Below are 17251 nucleotides of genomic sequence, written 5' to 3'. Positions count from 1 at the left end.
TTACCCATGGTAATCAGGATGCACACCCAGATCTGACCTCCAAAGGCTGCTTGTGTGGAATTCAAGGCACATAATAGGTAGAATCCACCCGTGGGTCTCAGCAGCTGAGAGCACATCACAAGAAATATACTGAGCCAGGGTTCAGGGCTCAGCACTGTGAAAGTCCAAGTGGGAATAGAAGCTTGAAGATGCCTTACCAGGCAGCTGCTATATCCAAGGTGGGGCGGGATGGGGGGGAATGGGGACAAGCTGACCTACCCCCATCCTGTTTGTGATAGACAAGCACCATGCCCTTCCTGCTGGTAATTCTGGTGGGGGAGGGGACTTCTGGTGTCTGGTGCAAACAGCGGCTAACAGAAGGAAGATAACATCCAAATTCAAACAATCAGAGCTTTCTACTCCCCTGAAAAGCGATTGGCTTGGAGAGGCACATGTAGCCTAGGAAAGATTAGAACTGAAAGATTTTTTTCCAAAAATAGCCATCCAGGGGACAGTAAGGCCAAAGTGCAGAGGCTAGAGTCCCTAGTAGAAACATGGTCTGAACTAGTGCTGTCCAACAGAACTTTTTGCAATGATGGAAATGTACTCTTATCTGTGCCGTCCAATAGGGTAGCTATGGGCCACATGTAGCCACTCTTGCATATGACTAGTGCTACTGAGAACGTTAAATAGCCACATATGGCTCGTGGCCACCTACAGCTCCTTTTCCCAGTGACAGCCCCTTTCTGCCAAAGAGCTTGAGCCAACTTTGCCACTTCAAGTCGAGTCTAAGACAAGAGAGGTGCCTTTGAAATAACACTGGAATCCAAGGGCAAGCCAAGTCTCTTAAGACAGTAGAGTGAGACAGGGAATGGGGACCCAGCCACCGGCAAGTGGAGGAATAGGAGTCAAGAGGAGTGGGGGAAGAGGAGGGTGGGGTCCGGATTCAGGTCCCCCAAGCCCTCACGTCAGACTAGACCTGAGATTCTTAAATATATATGTATTTTTTCATCTCCGGGCACACTTCAATCACACCCCGTCTGCCTTCCCTTCCCAACTGCAAACGAAGTGCAGCAGACATAGCACAGCACACGTGAGGGGCCCCTCCCTTTCACCAAAGCTGGGGCAGGGCACAGCTTGGGGATGGAAGAGCCTTGAGGTGAGGTAAATATGGAGGTTCTAGAATCCAGTGGGCTGAGTTCTAGACTGGGGGGATGGGACCAGGATGCAGCACAGAGGCAGGGTTCTAGATTCAGCAACTGGGACCTAGAACCCAGTGGTTTCATGGTGGGTCTAGCGGTTGGGGGTTGTTCGGGGGAGGGTGCAGGAGAAGGCAGCCAGTTGTCCTCAGCAGAGGGAGTCCCTGGAGACCACAGGAGTCTAGAGATAAATTCAGGGAAGGAGGAGTAGGGTCTGGTCCAGAAAAGGCCAGAAAGGCATCTAGACCAAGACAGTGTTCTCCAGTAGGAATGAGAAGCCAAGTGGTTCTGCCCCCACTTGCTTGGCCAAAGTGCAGAGGAAGAAGGGAGTTGGGGTGGAGGGATCCTCCAGGCAGAGTTGGACACCCCAGGGAGGGCTCCCTCGGAGTAAACAGGAGTGCACTGGCCTGGAGCCCGAGTTCTGGAGTTGAAACAGAGGACCCGCACTCAGTTAAGTCCCTGAAAAGGCGCCAGCTCTGGATTTGATTGTCTCATTAGCAGGGATGCCACGTGGTTTCCAGTGCTCCCTGGCACCCTGGCCAGGCCTGCACGTGGCAGACTCTGTATGCTGCAGAATTAGTAAGCCATAAGGGATTCTAGGAGCCCCAGCAAAAAAGGCAACAGAGCAGGTTTCTGAAAACCTCTGGCACCACGGCAGGGCAACGGCAGATCCCTGGCCTCTGGGACGGCCCGGGGGGACTCCAGGGCACAAGAAAGGCACAGTGTTGTGGATACTGGAGTATTGGGGATTCCAAGAGCGGGGCTAGAGGGGCTGGAGTGTATGGTGGAGGAGGTGGGGCTGTGGACCCCCCAGAGGGTTGAAGATCTGGAGTGAGGTTTTGGGACAGCGCCATTCCACATCCATTCTCTGGATAAGGGAGGCAGGGTTGGCGGGGCGGGGGGCGGGATGGGGTAGCGTGGGGTTGGGGATTTAGTTGCGTTCCTCGCCCAGGGAGCTGGCGGGGCTGAGGGGTTCGCTGGGGGTGCTGAGTGAGCTGGAGGGCGCCGTGTCCACCGACCCGCGCTTGCTCCCGGTGGAAGAGGTGCAGGAGGCGCGGCGCGGCCACTCGGGCGCGCGGATGTTGCGCCGGTCCTTGGCGGCCTCCTCGTCCTCGTCGTAGCGCTCGCCATCTTCATCCGGTGGTAAGTCCCGGGGTTCCTCTTCATCCTCGCTCTGGTGCGGGCTGGAGTGTCGCGACAGCGAGGGCGATGGTGGCACGGAGGCTGGCCGTGGGTAGCGGTAGCCCTGGGTCTGTATACAGAGGTGTGGGCACAAACCGCAGAGTGAGCAGAGACCCCCCACAGCCAGCCTGGGCGTCCAACATCCCTGAGGCCTTGCGACTCCAGGAGGGACACCCCACCTCACCCTCCCACCGCCTTTCTAGCTCCTGGCCCACCAGAGGGACCTCAGGATCCACTTACCGCGTCAGCCTCGTGAGGCTCGTAGGTGAAATATTCTGGAAAGGCCTTGGCCAGCGCCATGTGGCGCGCTGACATGTAGTACTTGTTGGAGGGAGAGAAGGGGGTGGGCATCAGGGGGCAGGAGCAGACCCCGCCCCCAGAGATTTGGCGGCGGGGCGAGTCCTGGCTACACCTTTAATCAGATAAGCACACCCCGCGGCAATCTCCAACGCGAATTGGCCCCCCTGCCAATCATCCGCCCGAGGCTCCACCCCTTATGTAGATAAGCAGAGCTGACCCACACCCGTTAAGAGGGTCGGGATTCTCTACTCAGGTACGTCTTTGGCCACGCCCTTATGCAAATAGAGAACTTCCAACCCAGGTATCTTCGGGACATTAGTTTCTTAAATGGACAGCAAGCGTTACCAGCCTTCGAGGCTTGGAGAATCAGAGACCCCAGCCGGAAGTGACTGATTCACCTGCAGAGGACAGGGAGGGAAGTTATACCCGGCCTAGGTATTTCCAGTCCAGAAGGTCAGAGAGGCGCTCCGTTCGGTTCCGCTGGATAATGCGCTGCCTTCGGCTCTGCTGGCAGAAACTGTAGAGGAAGGAGGTGAGCTGCGAGCAGGAATCATCCAGGCTGCGGAATCGCCGGTCCAGAATGTAGATGCCTGTCGGGGCCAGGACGGGGGTCTCAGAGAACAGACTGAAACCTTCATTCTCTCTGGGATTCTGCGGGCACCAGGTGGCCCCCCTCCCACTGGGACTAAGGAGTTCACTCCCTCTCTTAGTGGCCCAAGAGTCCACGCCCCTCTTTCCCAGGATTCAAGAATTTCGGCTCTCAGTCCGGACGCTGACCGTAAGCTGAGGGGTCTGCGATGTGTTCCTCCATGAAGCAGCCGAACCCGGAGAGGTTGGTGGAGACACTGGGGATACCCATCACCGTGCACTCAGCTGCGGGAAGGTGTGAGAAAGTTCTGCTTACTTTCCCCTCTTTACAGTAGTGCCTTAAATCCCAATAAAAGCTTCAATGGCGCCCTCTACTGGAGCCTTTAACAAGTGCCGGGGGCTGTGCTGAGCAAATCAGAGGCCAGAAAAATGAAGCTGTGCGTTAGCTCACGAGTGATAGTCCCTATTTCTTACAGGGAATGCTAAGAGGTCCAGAAAAGGGAATTCACTTGCCCCAAGGCCTCAGGGTAAGAAAGAGTCTATAACTGGACAATAAGGGTGCTAATTTACTGAGCTCGGTACTCTGGGCCAGGGTCGACCATTTTAATGAATCCTCACAACCTGTAAGATACTTTGCTGTGCCAGGGTACACTGTTTTGGTTTTCATTGCTTCATAGTCTTTTTGTTGTTGTTCGTTTGTTTGTTTTTTGCTTTTTTTTGGCCACACTGTGCGGAATGTGGGATCTTAATTCCCCGACCAGAGATGGAACCCGTGCTCCCTGCATAGGGAGCCAGGAGCCTCAATCACTGGACCACCACAGAAGTCCCCATAGTCTGTTTTGACAGGAGGTAAGATAAGATCTCTCATTATTACTAACCTTGTGTGCAGAGAACCTTCTATACCTCATTTACTACCTTAAAATAATGCTGAGAAATGCTTCAAGGAGTTTATTATAATTCTTATTGAAGTTCTTATTTAAGTGTTTCTAAAAATATCTGTAAGCTACAAAAGTAGGCACTACATATGACAAGGCTTATTCAAAAAAAAAAAAAATAGAGGCTAGAGGTAGCACTTCTAGCTTGGGGGGTCAAGAATCTGCCTGCAGTGGAGGACACCAGGGTTCAATTCCTGGGTCGGGAAGATCCCCTGAAGAAGGAAATGGCAACCCACTGGAGTATTCTTGCCTGGGGAATCCTATGGACAGAGGAGCCTGGCGGGCCACAGTCCATGGGGTCGCAAAGAGTCAGACACAACTTAGTGACTAACCCACCACCACCATGGGAAAAATAGGGTTCGGGCTGGTCACATCGTTTTAACTGTGGATGAAATGAAACTGGCAAGTTTCCTAATCATCACATAAGCACTATTGAAAAGATTTGTCAAATTACTCATCACTGAAGAAATACTACAGCAAATGTGGTATTTATTTTGCCTTAAAAACATACGAAAGTAGCTGGATTGTTAGCAAACTGGGCATTTAGCTGTTGTTGTTTGCGGGAACCAAACAGTAGCAAACAGAGAAATCACACGTGAACTCTGACATCAGTCCTCTAGTTACTCATCACATGAGCTGCAGTGTCACAGAAACATGTGAACAGACTGTTCCCATTGTTCCTCTTTCGCAAGGGTGGAGCCTGGAGCGCAGGGAGGGCGAGTCCCTTGGCTCAGGATCATGCCAGATGCTGAACTCACCTGGTGTGTAGCCCCAAGGCTCATAGTAGGAGGGGAAGACCCCAAGGTGGCAGCCACGGACAAACTCCTCATAGTCCACAGGGAGCAGAGGGCTCGTAGAGGACAGGAACTCCGGGTGAAAAATCACCTGGCAGCGAAAAACAAGGGCTCAGCCTAAGCACCTTATTTAGCTCCTCCCTGGGGATCCCAGGGTGGCCCAGAGAGGATGCAAGACTTGACCAAAGCCGCACAAGTCAGTGTCAGGACAAAGATCGGAATCCAAGGCTGTCTGCCTCGGAAGCAAAGGTTCTTTGTAAACACTGCAATCCTTTCATAAACTAGAGGAGATGGGGAATGTGAGGGCCAGGCTCCATCCCCCATATCACACCCCTTCCTCCTAAACCACTCCCCCCCAACTTGCCCAACCCCACCCTGGCCAGTGCGCTCACCTTGACTCTGTCAGCACTACTATTGAAGAGGCCGATTCGGCGGATGGTTGTCAAGATGGGGTCCGAGGAGTCATCCAGCATATTGTGGGTGCACACAGGAGGGAAAGATTGCCGCTGTAGGGGCCACAAGTGGGGGTGGGGGGTCAGGGAAGGGCCAGAGGGCTCCGTCCTTCCCCATGAGCCATGCTGATCCTGGGGATCTAAGGGGACCACAATTCTCACCAGGTTGTGGAGCAACAAACCCAAGAGATTACCAAGAGTTGTAGATTCCCTACTTGGCTCTATCTATAAAGGTTTTCATTTCCCTTTAACCACCATGAGCTGAAAAGAAACTATAATCTTCAGCTGTCTTTGAGGCAGAGCCAGTGTTAACATGCCTCACAGAATACAGGGAATTGTAGATAAACTTGTTCTGTACTCTGGGCTGTCACCAAAGAAACCCAAAGGGATTGTAACTCCGAGTAGTTGATGGGGGCAGAGACTGTGCCTTTCAGGGGCTGCTTGCTGGGAGTTAGTTATCTTATGAAAATCCTGGATCTCCTTCTCTCCACCTCCACCCTCAAAAGCCCATCCTCAAAAGAAACCACAGTTCTCACGAGTCACTGGAGGAAGTCAGAGCTAGTGTGATAGCAGTCCCAGGGACTGCTGGGATGTATAGTTCTTTGCAGCTGTCCCATCATTTCTCTCATTGAAAAATCTACCCATCTTCAGGTTACTCACTCCAGGAGCCCAGGAAATTATAACTCCCAGCAGCCTCATGGCAGAAACATCCTCAGTGAAGCCAACTGCCTTAGGAACTTTTGGAAATTGTAGTTTGGCCAAAAACAGGTCACACCTTATTTGAGCAACTTGGCTGTCTTGGTTTCCATTCCCCAGGTAATGGATCGCCAACACTGACCACAGATACCAAAACCCCATGACTCCAGAGAAGAAAAGAACTCTAATTCCCAGAAATCTCTGGGGGCAGGGAGCCGGCAAGGTAGCAAAAAGCCCCAGGGGCTGCTGGGAGTTGTAGTTCTCATTCTGTGACTGCCAATTTTCTCTAAAGTTTCCCATCCCTCTAATTAACCCCAGGTATGTAAAGAAGCTACAACTCCCAGGGCTATCCGAGAACTTAGAAACAACCAGTGGGAGAAGAAACAGCAGCTGCTGAGAATTTTCAATGTTTTTCAAGGAATAAGTGTTTCAGCGGACCCCAGTCTACCCCCAGAGGACCAACAAAACTACCACTCCCAGCAGCCCCTGGGGGAAGAGGTAGAGGTAGCAGGCAGCAAAGCCCAAAGTCAGCAGGGAGTTGTAGTTCTCCTTTTGTGGCGACCTTCACAAAGAGTCTGACACAACTGAGAGACTAACACTTTCATTATTGACTTGAGCCTAAGGTTCCTTCTACCTTTTGTTCATGGATTTCCCCAAGGACTACAAACCCCAGCAGCCTCTGTGGCAGAATAAGCTGTGGGAAAGCAGGCTGCCCTAAAGGCTTCTGGGAACTGAAGTTATACCAATCAGCTCACACCCTTCTGACTTCAAAATTGATTCCTGGAATAAGGGCTTGGCGATACAGCATAATTCCCAGCCATCTCTGAGGTCAGAGCTAACATGGCAGTCTGCCTCAGGGGCTGCTGCTGGGAATCGCCATCTCTCGACTCGGGAGTCCAAACCATACCTGCGTGGCAAAGATGGCTCTCTTCATCATAGTGAAGTCCTCCTTGTCCAGCATCTTGTTCATGTCTGGGAGGCTCCCCCTGTAAGGCGAGCAGGGGGATGCATCTGGGCATGGGTGATGAGAGGGTTTAGAGCCCAGGAGGATGCAGGGCTGAGGGCAGGGCACTCACACCAGCAAGGATTCATAAAGCTTCCTCCCAAACTTTTCCTTCACTGTGTTGGCCGTATCCCTGGAAGAAGCAGAGTGACAACGTTACATAGAGACCAGCTGCCATTCATTGTTAGGCTTCTGGGGCAGCTGGGAAGTTCAGGTCTGAGCAGAGAGAAGCCCTGGGGATTTCTGGGCTGGAGGATGGGGATTCAGGGAATTAGGTCCTAGAAGGCTTGGCTTCCTTGTGCCTTGCATCAGCTGTGTGGCCATGGACAGATGGCTTTCCCTCTCTGACTTCAGTGACTCATCTGTCAGATGGGGATAAAAATAGAAGCAACCTCAAAGGTTTGCAGTGCGAATGCAATGAGGTCATGACAAAAATGCACAGTGCCTGGCACACAGAGAACCTTCCAGAAATGTCAGCTATTATTAGGATTTGTGCTAGCGATGCTAAGCCCCATTTTACTAAAAGGGAAAATTACGTTCTGAGAGGGGAAAATGTATGGACACAAGTAAAGCTAGCCAAGTGCTACCCTACAATGTCATTGACATTCCTCTGTTCATGGTCCTCTCAGAACTCTGGCTTCCTTTTCTACCCCATCTCCCTAGGGCATTCTGCTCCATCCCCATTGGCTTCCTTGCTGTTTCTCAAACATGCACCAGGGCCTTTGCACTTGCTGTTCCCTCTGCCTGAAATGCTGCTCCCCGGATATACACAATGCTCTCTCCCTCATTTCCTCTCTTGGTCTCTACTTGCTGGTACTTTCTCACTGTGACCTGTCCCGACAACCCCATCTCATATCCCAGTCCTGCTTTTTTTATTTTTTTGGCCAGAGCACTTTCTTTTTTATATATATATTTATTTGGCTGTGCTGTATCTTAGTTGCAGCATGTGGGATCTGGTTTCTTGACCAGGGATCGAACCCAGGCCCCTTTGCACTGGGAGCCTTGAGTCCTAGCCACTGGACCACCAGGGAAGTCCCAGCCAGAGCACTTTCTATAGAACTTTCTAGAATGTGAACTCAATGAGGGCAGAGATTTTATCTTTCTGGTTCACAACTGTGTTCCCACTGCCTGGAACAGCACCTGGCACACAGTAGGAGCTCAAGGAATAGCCAGGAGATGGCTAGTGAGTGGGTTTTACAGGTGAAGAAACTGAGGCTTGGACTCCCCTGATGGTCCAATGGTTAAGAATCCACGTGCCAATGGAGGGGACACAGGTTTGATCCCTGGTCTAGGAAGATCCCACATGCCCCAGGCAACTAACCTGTGCACCACAACTACTGACACTACACTCTAGAGCCTGCGAGCCCCAACTACTGAAGCCGGTGCACCCCAGAGCCCGTGCTCCGCAACAAGAGAAGCCACACTGCCATGAGATGCCTGCGCACCGCAACTCAAAAGTAGCCCCAGCTCGACATGACTAGAGAAAGCCCATGTGCAGCAACAAAGACCCAGGTGCAGCCAAAAATAAAAAAATTAATTAAAAAAAAAAAGAAACTGAGGCTTGTGCAACTAAGAGTTCACATGCTAAACTAAAGATCCCGTGTACTGCAACTAAGACTCAGGGCAGCCAAATAAATAATAAATATTAAAAGAAAAAAGAGGGCTTCCCTGATAGCTCAGTGGGTAAAGAATCTGCCTGCAATGCAGGAGACCCAGGTTCAATTCCTGGATCAGGAAGATCCCCTGGAGAAGGGAAAGGCTACCCACTCCAGTATTCTGACCTGGAGAATTCCATGGACTGGAGAAGTCCATGGGGTTGCAAAGAGTTGGACATGACTGAGCGACTTTCACTCCCACAACCGTATATGACACAATGCAGGGGACACGGGTTCAATCCCTGGTCCAGGAAGATTCCACATCCCATGGAGCAACTAAGCCCGAGCTAAACAACTACTGAGCCCACGCACGGAAACTAGAGAGTAACCCCCACTCGTCACAACTAGAGAAAGCCTATGCACAGCGATGAAGACCCCGCACAGCCAAGAAAAGAAAGGAAGGAAGAGAGAAAGGCTTGAGAGGCTGAGTGGTTGGCCTCAAGTTACAAAACCAGAGTGGGACAGGGGCACGAGCCCACCTCACTAGCTGGATATCAGAGCCCTGGCCCTGCTCTCACATTCACCCCACCTGTGACTGCAACTTCGTACTGCCCTGCAGACATCTGAAGCAAGTGACTTTGCTAGGAATCAGGTCGGGGATGGGTTGATCATGTTACAGCTGACAAAACTGAGACTCCGGGAGAAACGGGGGGCCCAAAGCACACAGCTGGGAGCGGGAGCCGCAGGAAATGCTGGGCCAAGGGCTGCTGACCAAAGCTGCTTGCGCACGGCCTGGCCCTTAAGGGTTTCCACGTTGAAATTGTTGGTCCGAGCCGGCATGATGAAGAAGGCGACCACCGTCTGCTCGCTGCCATTCACCTGGGGCAGAGGAAAGGGAGGGCCTTGTGTGTGTCTGTGTGTGTGTGTGTGAGAACCACATGGGAGAAGGCTGAGACCACCTACCCTTTTCCACCCCCCAAGACCACTAGGACCCTGCCATGTCCCTTCCTGTCAAGGAGAATATAGGACAGAGCTACCATCCCCACTGGGACTCTGATCTTCTGAGTCGTCCCTACACTCCCATTTTATACATAGGTTTCCCTGTCCCCACCTCCCCAGGTCTCCATTCTCCTTCTCCTTGACCCCTTGCAGCCCAGGCCTTACTCTGAGCAGATAGTTGAGCCGGGCCAAGGCCTCCAGGAAGACGTCGGCCCCCTTGTTGGAGAACTCGTAGCGGCCGGCGATAAAGAAGTACAAGGTCTTGTCCAAGTTGAAGTCTAGGTGCCTAAAGAAGCCACAACCCAGGGTGAAGCCAAGACCCTCACCCACTCACCCCAGCCTCAAAACTACAAACCCCAGAAGCCAAAGGGGCAAAGAACATCTTAGGACAGAGGCATCATGGGAACTGTGGTTCTTTTCTCCTTAGACAGGGATTTCCTTAAATACTCAGCCGTTGTGCTGGTGCTCAAGAACTCAAGAGACTGAGCCCTCAGCTCTCCCCTCTGTTGGCCCCAGGAGTCTGGGCTCCCAATCCCCTCCTCTCTCGAGACCTAAGTATCTGGCCTACATACCCATAAAAATGGCCCCGCACAAACTCCTGGATTCGAGCCTTGCTCTGAGCATGGAGGTTCTGGAACTCATGCATGGCAGAGAATTTCTTCACATTCAGTCCATTGGGGGTCACGATATCTGGGATTGGGGGAGAAGGTCCCACATTGCATTTCTTCATTTCTTCATTCAGATCAATGTGGCTGAATGAATAAATGAAGGAAAGACCCCTTTCCTTTCACAATGCCTTTGTTTCGATAGCTCCTCTGTGAGTTCCTGCGGTGACCCAGTTGTCCTACCACTCAGACACCTTCTTGCCCAATACTGCTTGCTTATATTCACAAGCCTAACCACAACTCCCATCAGCCCGTGTGAATGGCTAACTACACAGGAAACAGATCAACATCAAGGCTTCTGGGAGTTGTAGTTCTTTTGTTTCCCCTACGCTACCCTGAGCTGGGGGAATGAATTAATGTCCCCATCCTGTTTCTCTACTTTCAAGCCTCTTTTATGGCCCCAACTGTTTCCTATTGTCATAGAAATTAAAGTGTATCAGTGAAAAACTATAACCCCCACCAGCTGCTGGGGTAAAATTCCAGGAATATAAGGAGCTGTCCAGCCAAAGGCCTTGCACCCATCAACAATGGATGCTCTAGTTTGGAAAGAATAATTGGTTCCAACACCGCTTTTCTCAAAAACAAAATCCAAGGAAACTCCTTCCTCTTTGTAAGACCAATATCTATATTAGTCAATAAAATAATTTTACCATTTCTGAAATTAAAGAAACTACACCTCCCATTAGCCTCTAGGGTATACAGTCAGGCAGCCTCATATTCAGGTCAGCAACCTATGGCCTTCTGGGAGTTGTTCTCTGCTCTTTACAGCAAAAAAAAAAAAAAGGTTGGTATAGGCCTTGGCATAGACTACCTCATTTACGTCTATGGTCCCCAGCCTATTTCCTACCTGGTTTCCTTTTGAGTAGGTGCTGAGCCTCGATGGCGGTAATCTGGGACACGGTAGTGAAGACATGAGCGCAGTGGGCTGCGGCCCGCTCCATGCAGTAGCGGTGATAGATTTGCCTCTCACCTGCTTCCTTGTCCACGTTGAACTGGGCAGGCAGAAAGGGCGATCAAGTTAGTAGGACTGGGGAAAGACAGAAGGTCTGGTCTCCAGTGTCTTAGGGGAGATGGGGGCTGGAAGCTGGACTCCTGTGTCTGAGGGTGGAGAGGACTGGGGATTTGGACTTCTGGGTCCCAGAAGAGGGAACTTGATCCCCTTGGGCTTTGAAGACAGCTTTAGGCTGTCCTGTAACACTGGCAACCCCCATTTCCCACACTCCCAGCTCACATTCTCCAGGTTGTTGTAGAAGTCCACGGCCCCGGCACACAGGTATCGCCCCAGCAGCGTGGCGTGGGTGGTGAAGATGGTAGCCACAGGCAGCCGCCGGGCACGGCACAGGCAGAGCCCGATGCCTGCCAACCACTCGTGGAAGTGTGCGACCACATGTGGTTTCTCTTCGCTCTGGGCCAGGAACTGTGGGGCAATAGGGACAGGGCTGCTGTGTCACCATGTATTTTGTGAAGACAACCAGTGATCCTCCACGTAGATGAGGAAGCAGGAGAGCGGTAAATCTATCCCCACCGCTGCACAGAGTGGGTGGTGACCTACTGCAATCCCCATCAGACAAGGACCTCTAAATCCTTGAGGCCACTGGACGAGCTGACCTCATCCCCAGAGGCTGATGGGAGCTGTTTTTATGACCAACCTTCTAAGTCCCCGCAGGGGTGAATTGGAAAGACCAAAGTTTTAGTGTCCCCAGGTCACAAACACAGTTCTTGGAGATGCTTTATGGCAGTCAAGAGTAGACCTGTACCCAACACTTGCTGATGGACTACAATCCCCAGGATGCCCTAGAAGCAGCCCGTTTATAAACTGTTTGTCCCAAGGTGTGGGGGAGAAAAAGCATCTTGAGTCTTTTAAAACCTAAAAGAGGGTCAGTAACAGGATCCCTGGTTCTCAGATAGGCTGGGGATTCCTAAACATCCGGGGCCCCATCTGAAAGCCAAGTCTAGCCCAATATAGGATGAGAGAATTACAACTCCCAGAATTCCCGGGGGTGAGCCTTCCCATCAAGCCAGCCTCCTCTAGAGCTAGGGGTTTGGAATTTCCATATTTGGAAGACTGGAGTGTATGATCTGGGGTTGAGGTTGGCTCTCTGAGGAAAGAAGAATCTAGGCCCCTGGATGTCCATGTTCCCAAAGATTAGAGCTAATCCCTGGATTAAAGGACTACAATTCCCAGAATTCTCGGGGCAGAAGAGACACCAACCACCCTCTGACCACCTGGCAACCCTCTGGCCAGGGGCTGGTGGCCATTGTAATTTGGGACCTGGGGTCAAAAGGAGTGACACCGGGGCTGATGGTGGGGCCTACCTCCCCCAGGAACCAGGTGGTGAGGAAGCCGAAAAGGACGGCGTCGTTGGCCTCCCGGTCGTACCAGGGCACCCCAATGTTGCATGTGTCCCATAGCTCCCCCTTCCAGCGCTCCAGGGCCCAGGCTGAGGCCCCCACATCGAGGAGCACCACCAGGGGCCCCCCCTCGATCAGCCAGCGCCCAAAATACACCTGCAGAGGGAACACAGGAAGGCTTAGGGTTTTGGCCACCTGTCTCTGGTCACAGCATCCCCAGGGAGACGACCGGGCTCATAGCCTGGGTTCTTCTACCTTCTTTATCTGCTGCTAATTTTTCACCCATGGCCTTATTTCTGTGTTTGCTGTTAGTTATTCCTCTCACAATCTTTTCTCATCTCGGCTGTGGCATCTCTCCCCATTCCTTGCTTCGTTTCTTTCTTTTTAAAATTTTTGTTTATTTTTGCCCCACCGCACAGCAGGTGGGATCTTAGTTCCTGAGCAGGGATTGAACTTGCGCCCCCTGCGTGGGAAGTGCGGAGTCCTAACCACTGCACCACCAGGAAAGTCCCCCTTGCTTAGTTTCTATAACGGCTGGCTCCTTTCACTGCTTATAACCCACACTGCGCATGTCCCGTCTCTGTGCCCCATACTGCCTTGTTTATCCAGCCTGCTAATCATTTCTCCCCCGCGCTGCCCTATTTCCGTGTCCGCTGCCACATTTCTCCCACCAGCCATCAAGCGGCTTTCTCCCATCCACTTTCCTTTCTGCGGCTCACCGGCTGCTGCTTTTACCGTTCTCGCTGCCTTGTTTCTGATCCTTTCACCGTATATGTCACCTGCTTCTTCTTTCCCCTGCTCCCAGCCTATGTTATACTCAGCAGCCTCCTTTCTAATACTGCCCGCCCACTTTCCACACCCCGGGGCTACCACTGTGCTTCTAAGCCTCCAGGTTGGATTTCTGCCCCCTGCTATGTTGCTCTGATCTGTTGGCTTCCTCCAGATACCTGTGGCCCAGCTCCTGGGCCTGCTGCCACACCTCCATCCGGCTGAGCCACCCTACTCCTCCGGGCTTTTCCCTGATGCCCCTCCCCCTCCCAGCTGTTGTCTGCCCTTTTGCTGGGGGGGCTATTCTTAGGCCCCCAGCACGTGGACAGCAGCTGCCCTGGGGAAGGGACTGGGCCGCCCTAGGGTTCCTTAGGGACACAGTCCCGCCTGATTGGACTCCAGACCCCATCCCAAACCAGAGGCCATGAATGAATGAAGGCAAGCCTGTACCTCTCCCTCCCAGAACCCAACCTGTGCCTCAGCCCTGCTGCCTTCAGGCCTAACCTCTCTGTTCTCATCCTCAGTCCTCACTGGGTGCCTGGCACTCTCCCCCTCCTCTTTCTTATTTTTCATTTTCCCCCTTCCTTTTTAATTCCCGACTCTGCCCATCCGAAACTCTGTCCTCTGGGTCTGCTTGCCTCTCTTCCTCAGTTATCCATCTTCCTCTCTCCTTCAATATCCTTCTCTCTAAAACATCAGGCTACCTCTCTTCCCTATCTAGACTCTATTTCCCCTGTTGCTCTAACCACTGGGCAACCATCACTTTTTGGGACACTCAGCATGTCTCCATCGGCTATCTTGTTTGTCTGCCTGCCCATCTCACTCTGCAAGCTGTGATAATAATAACCATGAAGATACTAGCTCACACACAGGCAGTGAGAACTGCATGCCAGGACCCGGACCGAAGACTTTTTATGAGCTATTTCATCCTCCCAAGAAATCTCTACGGTGGATGCTATCAGCATGTTCATCAGTCAAGGTCACATGGGAGGAAGCAGAGAAGGTGAATTTTTGTGTGTGTGTGAACCATTTTTAAAGTCTTTAACGAATTTGTTACAATATTGTTTCTGTGTTATGTTTTGTTTCTTTGGCAACCAAGGATGTGGGATCTTAGCTTCCTGACCAGGGATCAAACCCACAACCTCCTGCATTGGAAGGCGAAGTCTTATCCACTGGACTGCCAGGGAAGTCCCCAGAGAAGGTGAATTTGAACTTCAGGCTCCAGAACAACTGCTCTGACCTCCTGCCTCACCGCCACCCCACACCCACCAGGTTTTATCTGTCCATCTAGCTCTTTTCCTCTCTCTCCATCTGAGGATCTTGGCCTCTTCCTCTTAGGACCATCTTTCAGTCTGTCTTGTACCTGCTGTCTGTGTTCATTCACCAACGTCCTAGAGCTGGGGGTTCACCCACTCACTTCAGAGTCCTGTATCTCTCTGAGTGTCAATCTTAGCTCCTCTGTGTCTGCCTGGGAAAGTACTGGGCCACCCTGAGTTTCTGTCCAGGCCTCCCTCTCTCCCTGGGGCTGTCCACCCCCTGCTCTTTCTCCTTCCGCTGCCCCCACCCCTCGCTCGGCCGGGCCATGTCCCACCTTGCAGCCCTTGCTGTTCATGGAGTCCAGCGTCCTCTTCAGGGCCGGGGTCGGGGGTTCCAGCAGCTCCACCTGGGTCCTCACGCCCTGCTCCGTGTACGGTCCCACCAGATAGTAGTTGTCGCCCCACTCATCCCCCGTCACCTTTGCCTTCGTCTGCAGCACTGTGTAGATGCCGCCCACTGTGGGCCCAAGTACATGAGGGCAGGCCCCAGCTGAGGTCCACAGATCTGGGGCCTGGGGAGGGGCGCAGGGCACAGGAGCCCCGGACCTCTGGCTCAGAGGGAAGAGGGAACTGGGGGCCCACACTTCAAGGTCAGAGGGAGGAGGGGAGAGGGGGTTGATGGATGGTACTCCTGGGTCGATGGGAGGAGGGGGCTGGGGTCAGGACTTGGAGGGAGAAGAGGGTTCAGGCTGGACTTCCGAGTCTGAGAGAAGGGACTGGGGGCCTTGGCTCCCAGGTGTGAGAGAATTAGGGGCTGGGGCCGAGGAGGACAGAAGCCGACGAGGGTTATCAGGGTCCAGGGTCTTGAATTGCCAGCTTAAGGGTGCTGGGTTTAAATTCCCAGTCAGGCTCCAGGACATAATAAGGAAGAATCCCTCTTCAGGGCCTCATTTAGGTTCCCACAGTTGTCCCAAAAAAGCCAGAGCTGTCATCCCTCACCCGCCAGGGACTCTGCCGACCTGTCCCCCAGTTCTCTCTCCCCATATGGGGACACAAGCACGCATGGTCCTGCCCCTCTCATGACTCCATTCCAGACCCAGGAGTCTGGGCCTCCAGACTCCTTACTCCCTGAAGCCTGGACACTGGCGATCCATGGCTCTATGTTTGCAGACACCCGCTGCCCCGCCACCCCCTGCCCCCTTTTCTCTCCCAAAACTCAGCAATGCAAAATCCCAGCCTCCTTCCTTCTGTGGAGCTAGACTGCCTCGCTCCTGGGTTTCCAGCCCCAGCCTTCTCCAAACCCAGAACATCAGGCCCTTTGGAGCCTGGGACCCAGAAATCCAGGCCCCCAGCCACTCCCATCCCAGGGCCCGGCCCCGGACCAACTTAGGACTTCCCAGTCTTCCCCCAATCCAGCGCGCATGTGTCTGAGGAAGCTCCTCTACTCCTCAGAACCCGGAGCTCAGGCCCTCAGAACCCTGCCATCCAGGCCCCAACGCTCTCTCACCCTAGGACCTAAGAATTAGGGTCTCCAGCCTCCTCGCGTATTTACTCTCAAATGACCAGTTCCCCAAATTCTCCCACCATGATTCACGCATCCCATCTCCAAGTGGGCTCTCTTCCAAATCCGGAGTTACATCCCAAGATCCTTCCCCACCTAGGGCCACAGTTCTGAAGCGCCAAACCCTCCCCCCAGCATCTCCTTCCCTATCGAGGACCCGAGTCTCTGGTCTTTTTCATTTTAACCCCCTCTCCCCTAGGACCCAGGATCTGGGTTTCCAGGCTCCTTTCATCTCACGCGAGACTCATCCCCTCCCTCCAGGGCCCAGGAGACAAACTCCAGCCCCTCTCCAAGGGCACAGGAGTCACAGGCTCCTTGCCCAGGACCCAAGAATCATGCCACACAGCCTCGTTCGCTGTTACTCAATATTCCGGGCCCCCATCCCCGCCTGCTCTTCTCGTCCGGGTCCCTCTGCCCGGTTTGCTCACCCTTGTTGGCCACCTCCCAGGCCACCTCGAAGAGCACTGTGTTCTCCAGGTCGAATTCATCCTCCCAGTCCTCCAGTCCTGGCAGGGAGGACATGGACAAAGTGCGGTTTAGAGGCATGGCCGACGCGGTTAGAGGGCTCCGGGGGGCCACCGGTGGGGGCCCCGGAGGTGTCGAAGGAATGCACTGGGCAGGGCGCCGGGCTAAGTAGCTGGTGCCCAACGGGAAGCTCGCACCGCCCTCGGCTTCCTATTGCACGACCGCACCCCCACCCGGAGCGGTCAGACCGGGGCTGCAAGCGGCCGCAGCGTCACTGAGCCCACTGGGGCTCCTGCAGTGAAACCTTGCGGCCACCGGGCGGCGGTGCCCGCCCCCCGGCCAACGCCATTGGTCTGCTGCCGGGGGCGGGGCTCCCGCGTCTTCTCATTGGTGGACAGAGTCGCGTTCACTCGGCTCGGCCCCGCCTCCGCCTCGACAGCTGAGGGGAGCTCGTGAGCGGGG

The 17251-nt window shown here is 53.3% G+C and overlaps 1 protein-coding gene across 4 annotated transcripts; it reads right to left on the bottom strand.

The window, feature by feature from the left end:
* Positions 1-964: 964 nt before the first annotated feature.
* Positions 965-17065, bottom strand: GYS1 (glycogen synthase 1). Of its 4 annotated transcripts, none has more exons than XM_081515304.1 (16): positions 16753-17065; positions 15099-15280; positions 12682-12895; positions 11619-11826; positions 11235-11379; positions 10295-10412; positions 9888-10008; positions 9496-9602; positions 7202-7261; positions 7033-7111; positions 5370-5483; positions 4942-5068; positions 3438-3533; positions 3087-3250; positions 2601-2681; positions 965-2430 (listed from the first exon to the last, which is right to left on the bottom strand). In XM_081515304.1, exons 3-16 carry the CDS (start codon positions 12795-12797, stop codon positions 2110-2112), a joined length of 1857 nt encoding a protein of 618 aa, XP_081371430.1. In that variant the 5' UTR covers positions 12798-12895; positions 15099-15280; positions 16753-17065; the 3' UTR covers positions 965-2109. The 4 variants fall into 4 exon arrangements, with proteins under 4 accessions (XP_081371430.1, XP_081371428.1, XP_081371427.1 ...); XM_081515302.1 differs by having other exon boundaries at positions 11619-11785; XM_081515301.1 differs by having other exon boundaries at positions 11619-11804; positions 12704-12895.
* Positions 17066-17251: the final 186 nt, after the last annotated feature.

The sequence above is a fragment of the Giraffa tippelskirchi genome, chromosome 7 (genome assembly GCF_054371585.1).
Source record: "Giraffa tippelskirchi isolate mGirTip1 chromosome 7, T2T-mGirTip1v1.2.pri, whole genome shotgun sequence".
NCBI lineage: Eukaryota > Metazoa > Chordata > Mammalia > Artiodactyla > Giraffidae > Giraffa > Giraffa tippelskirchi.
Note: the sequence above shows the minus strand (reverse complement) of the source record. Positions and strands in the feature narration are given on the sequence as shown.

Excerpts from the sequence above, each read along its gene's own strand:
- GYS1 (XM_081515302.1), bottom strand. The coding sequence starts at position 16,870 with ATGCCTCTAAACCGCACTTTGTCCATGTCCTCCCTGCCAGGACTGGAG. Across the intron at positions 12,896-15,098 it reads TGAACAGCAAGGGCTGCAAG|GTGTATTTTGGGCGCTGGCT; the intron begins GTGGGACATGGC and ends TTCCCTCTGCAG. Across the intron at positions 11,380-11,618 it reads TCTACAACAACCTGGAGAAT|TTCAACGTGGACAAGGAAGC; the intron begins GTGAGCTGGGAG and ends CTGCCTGCCCAG.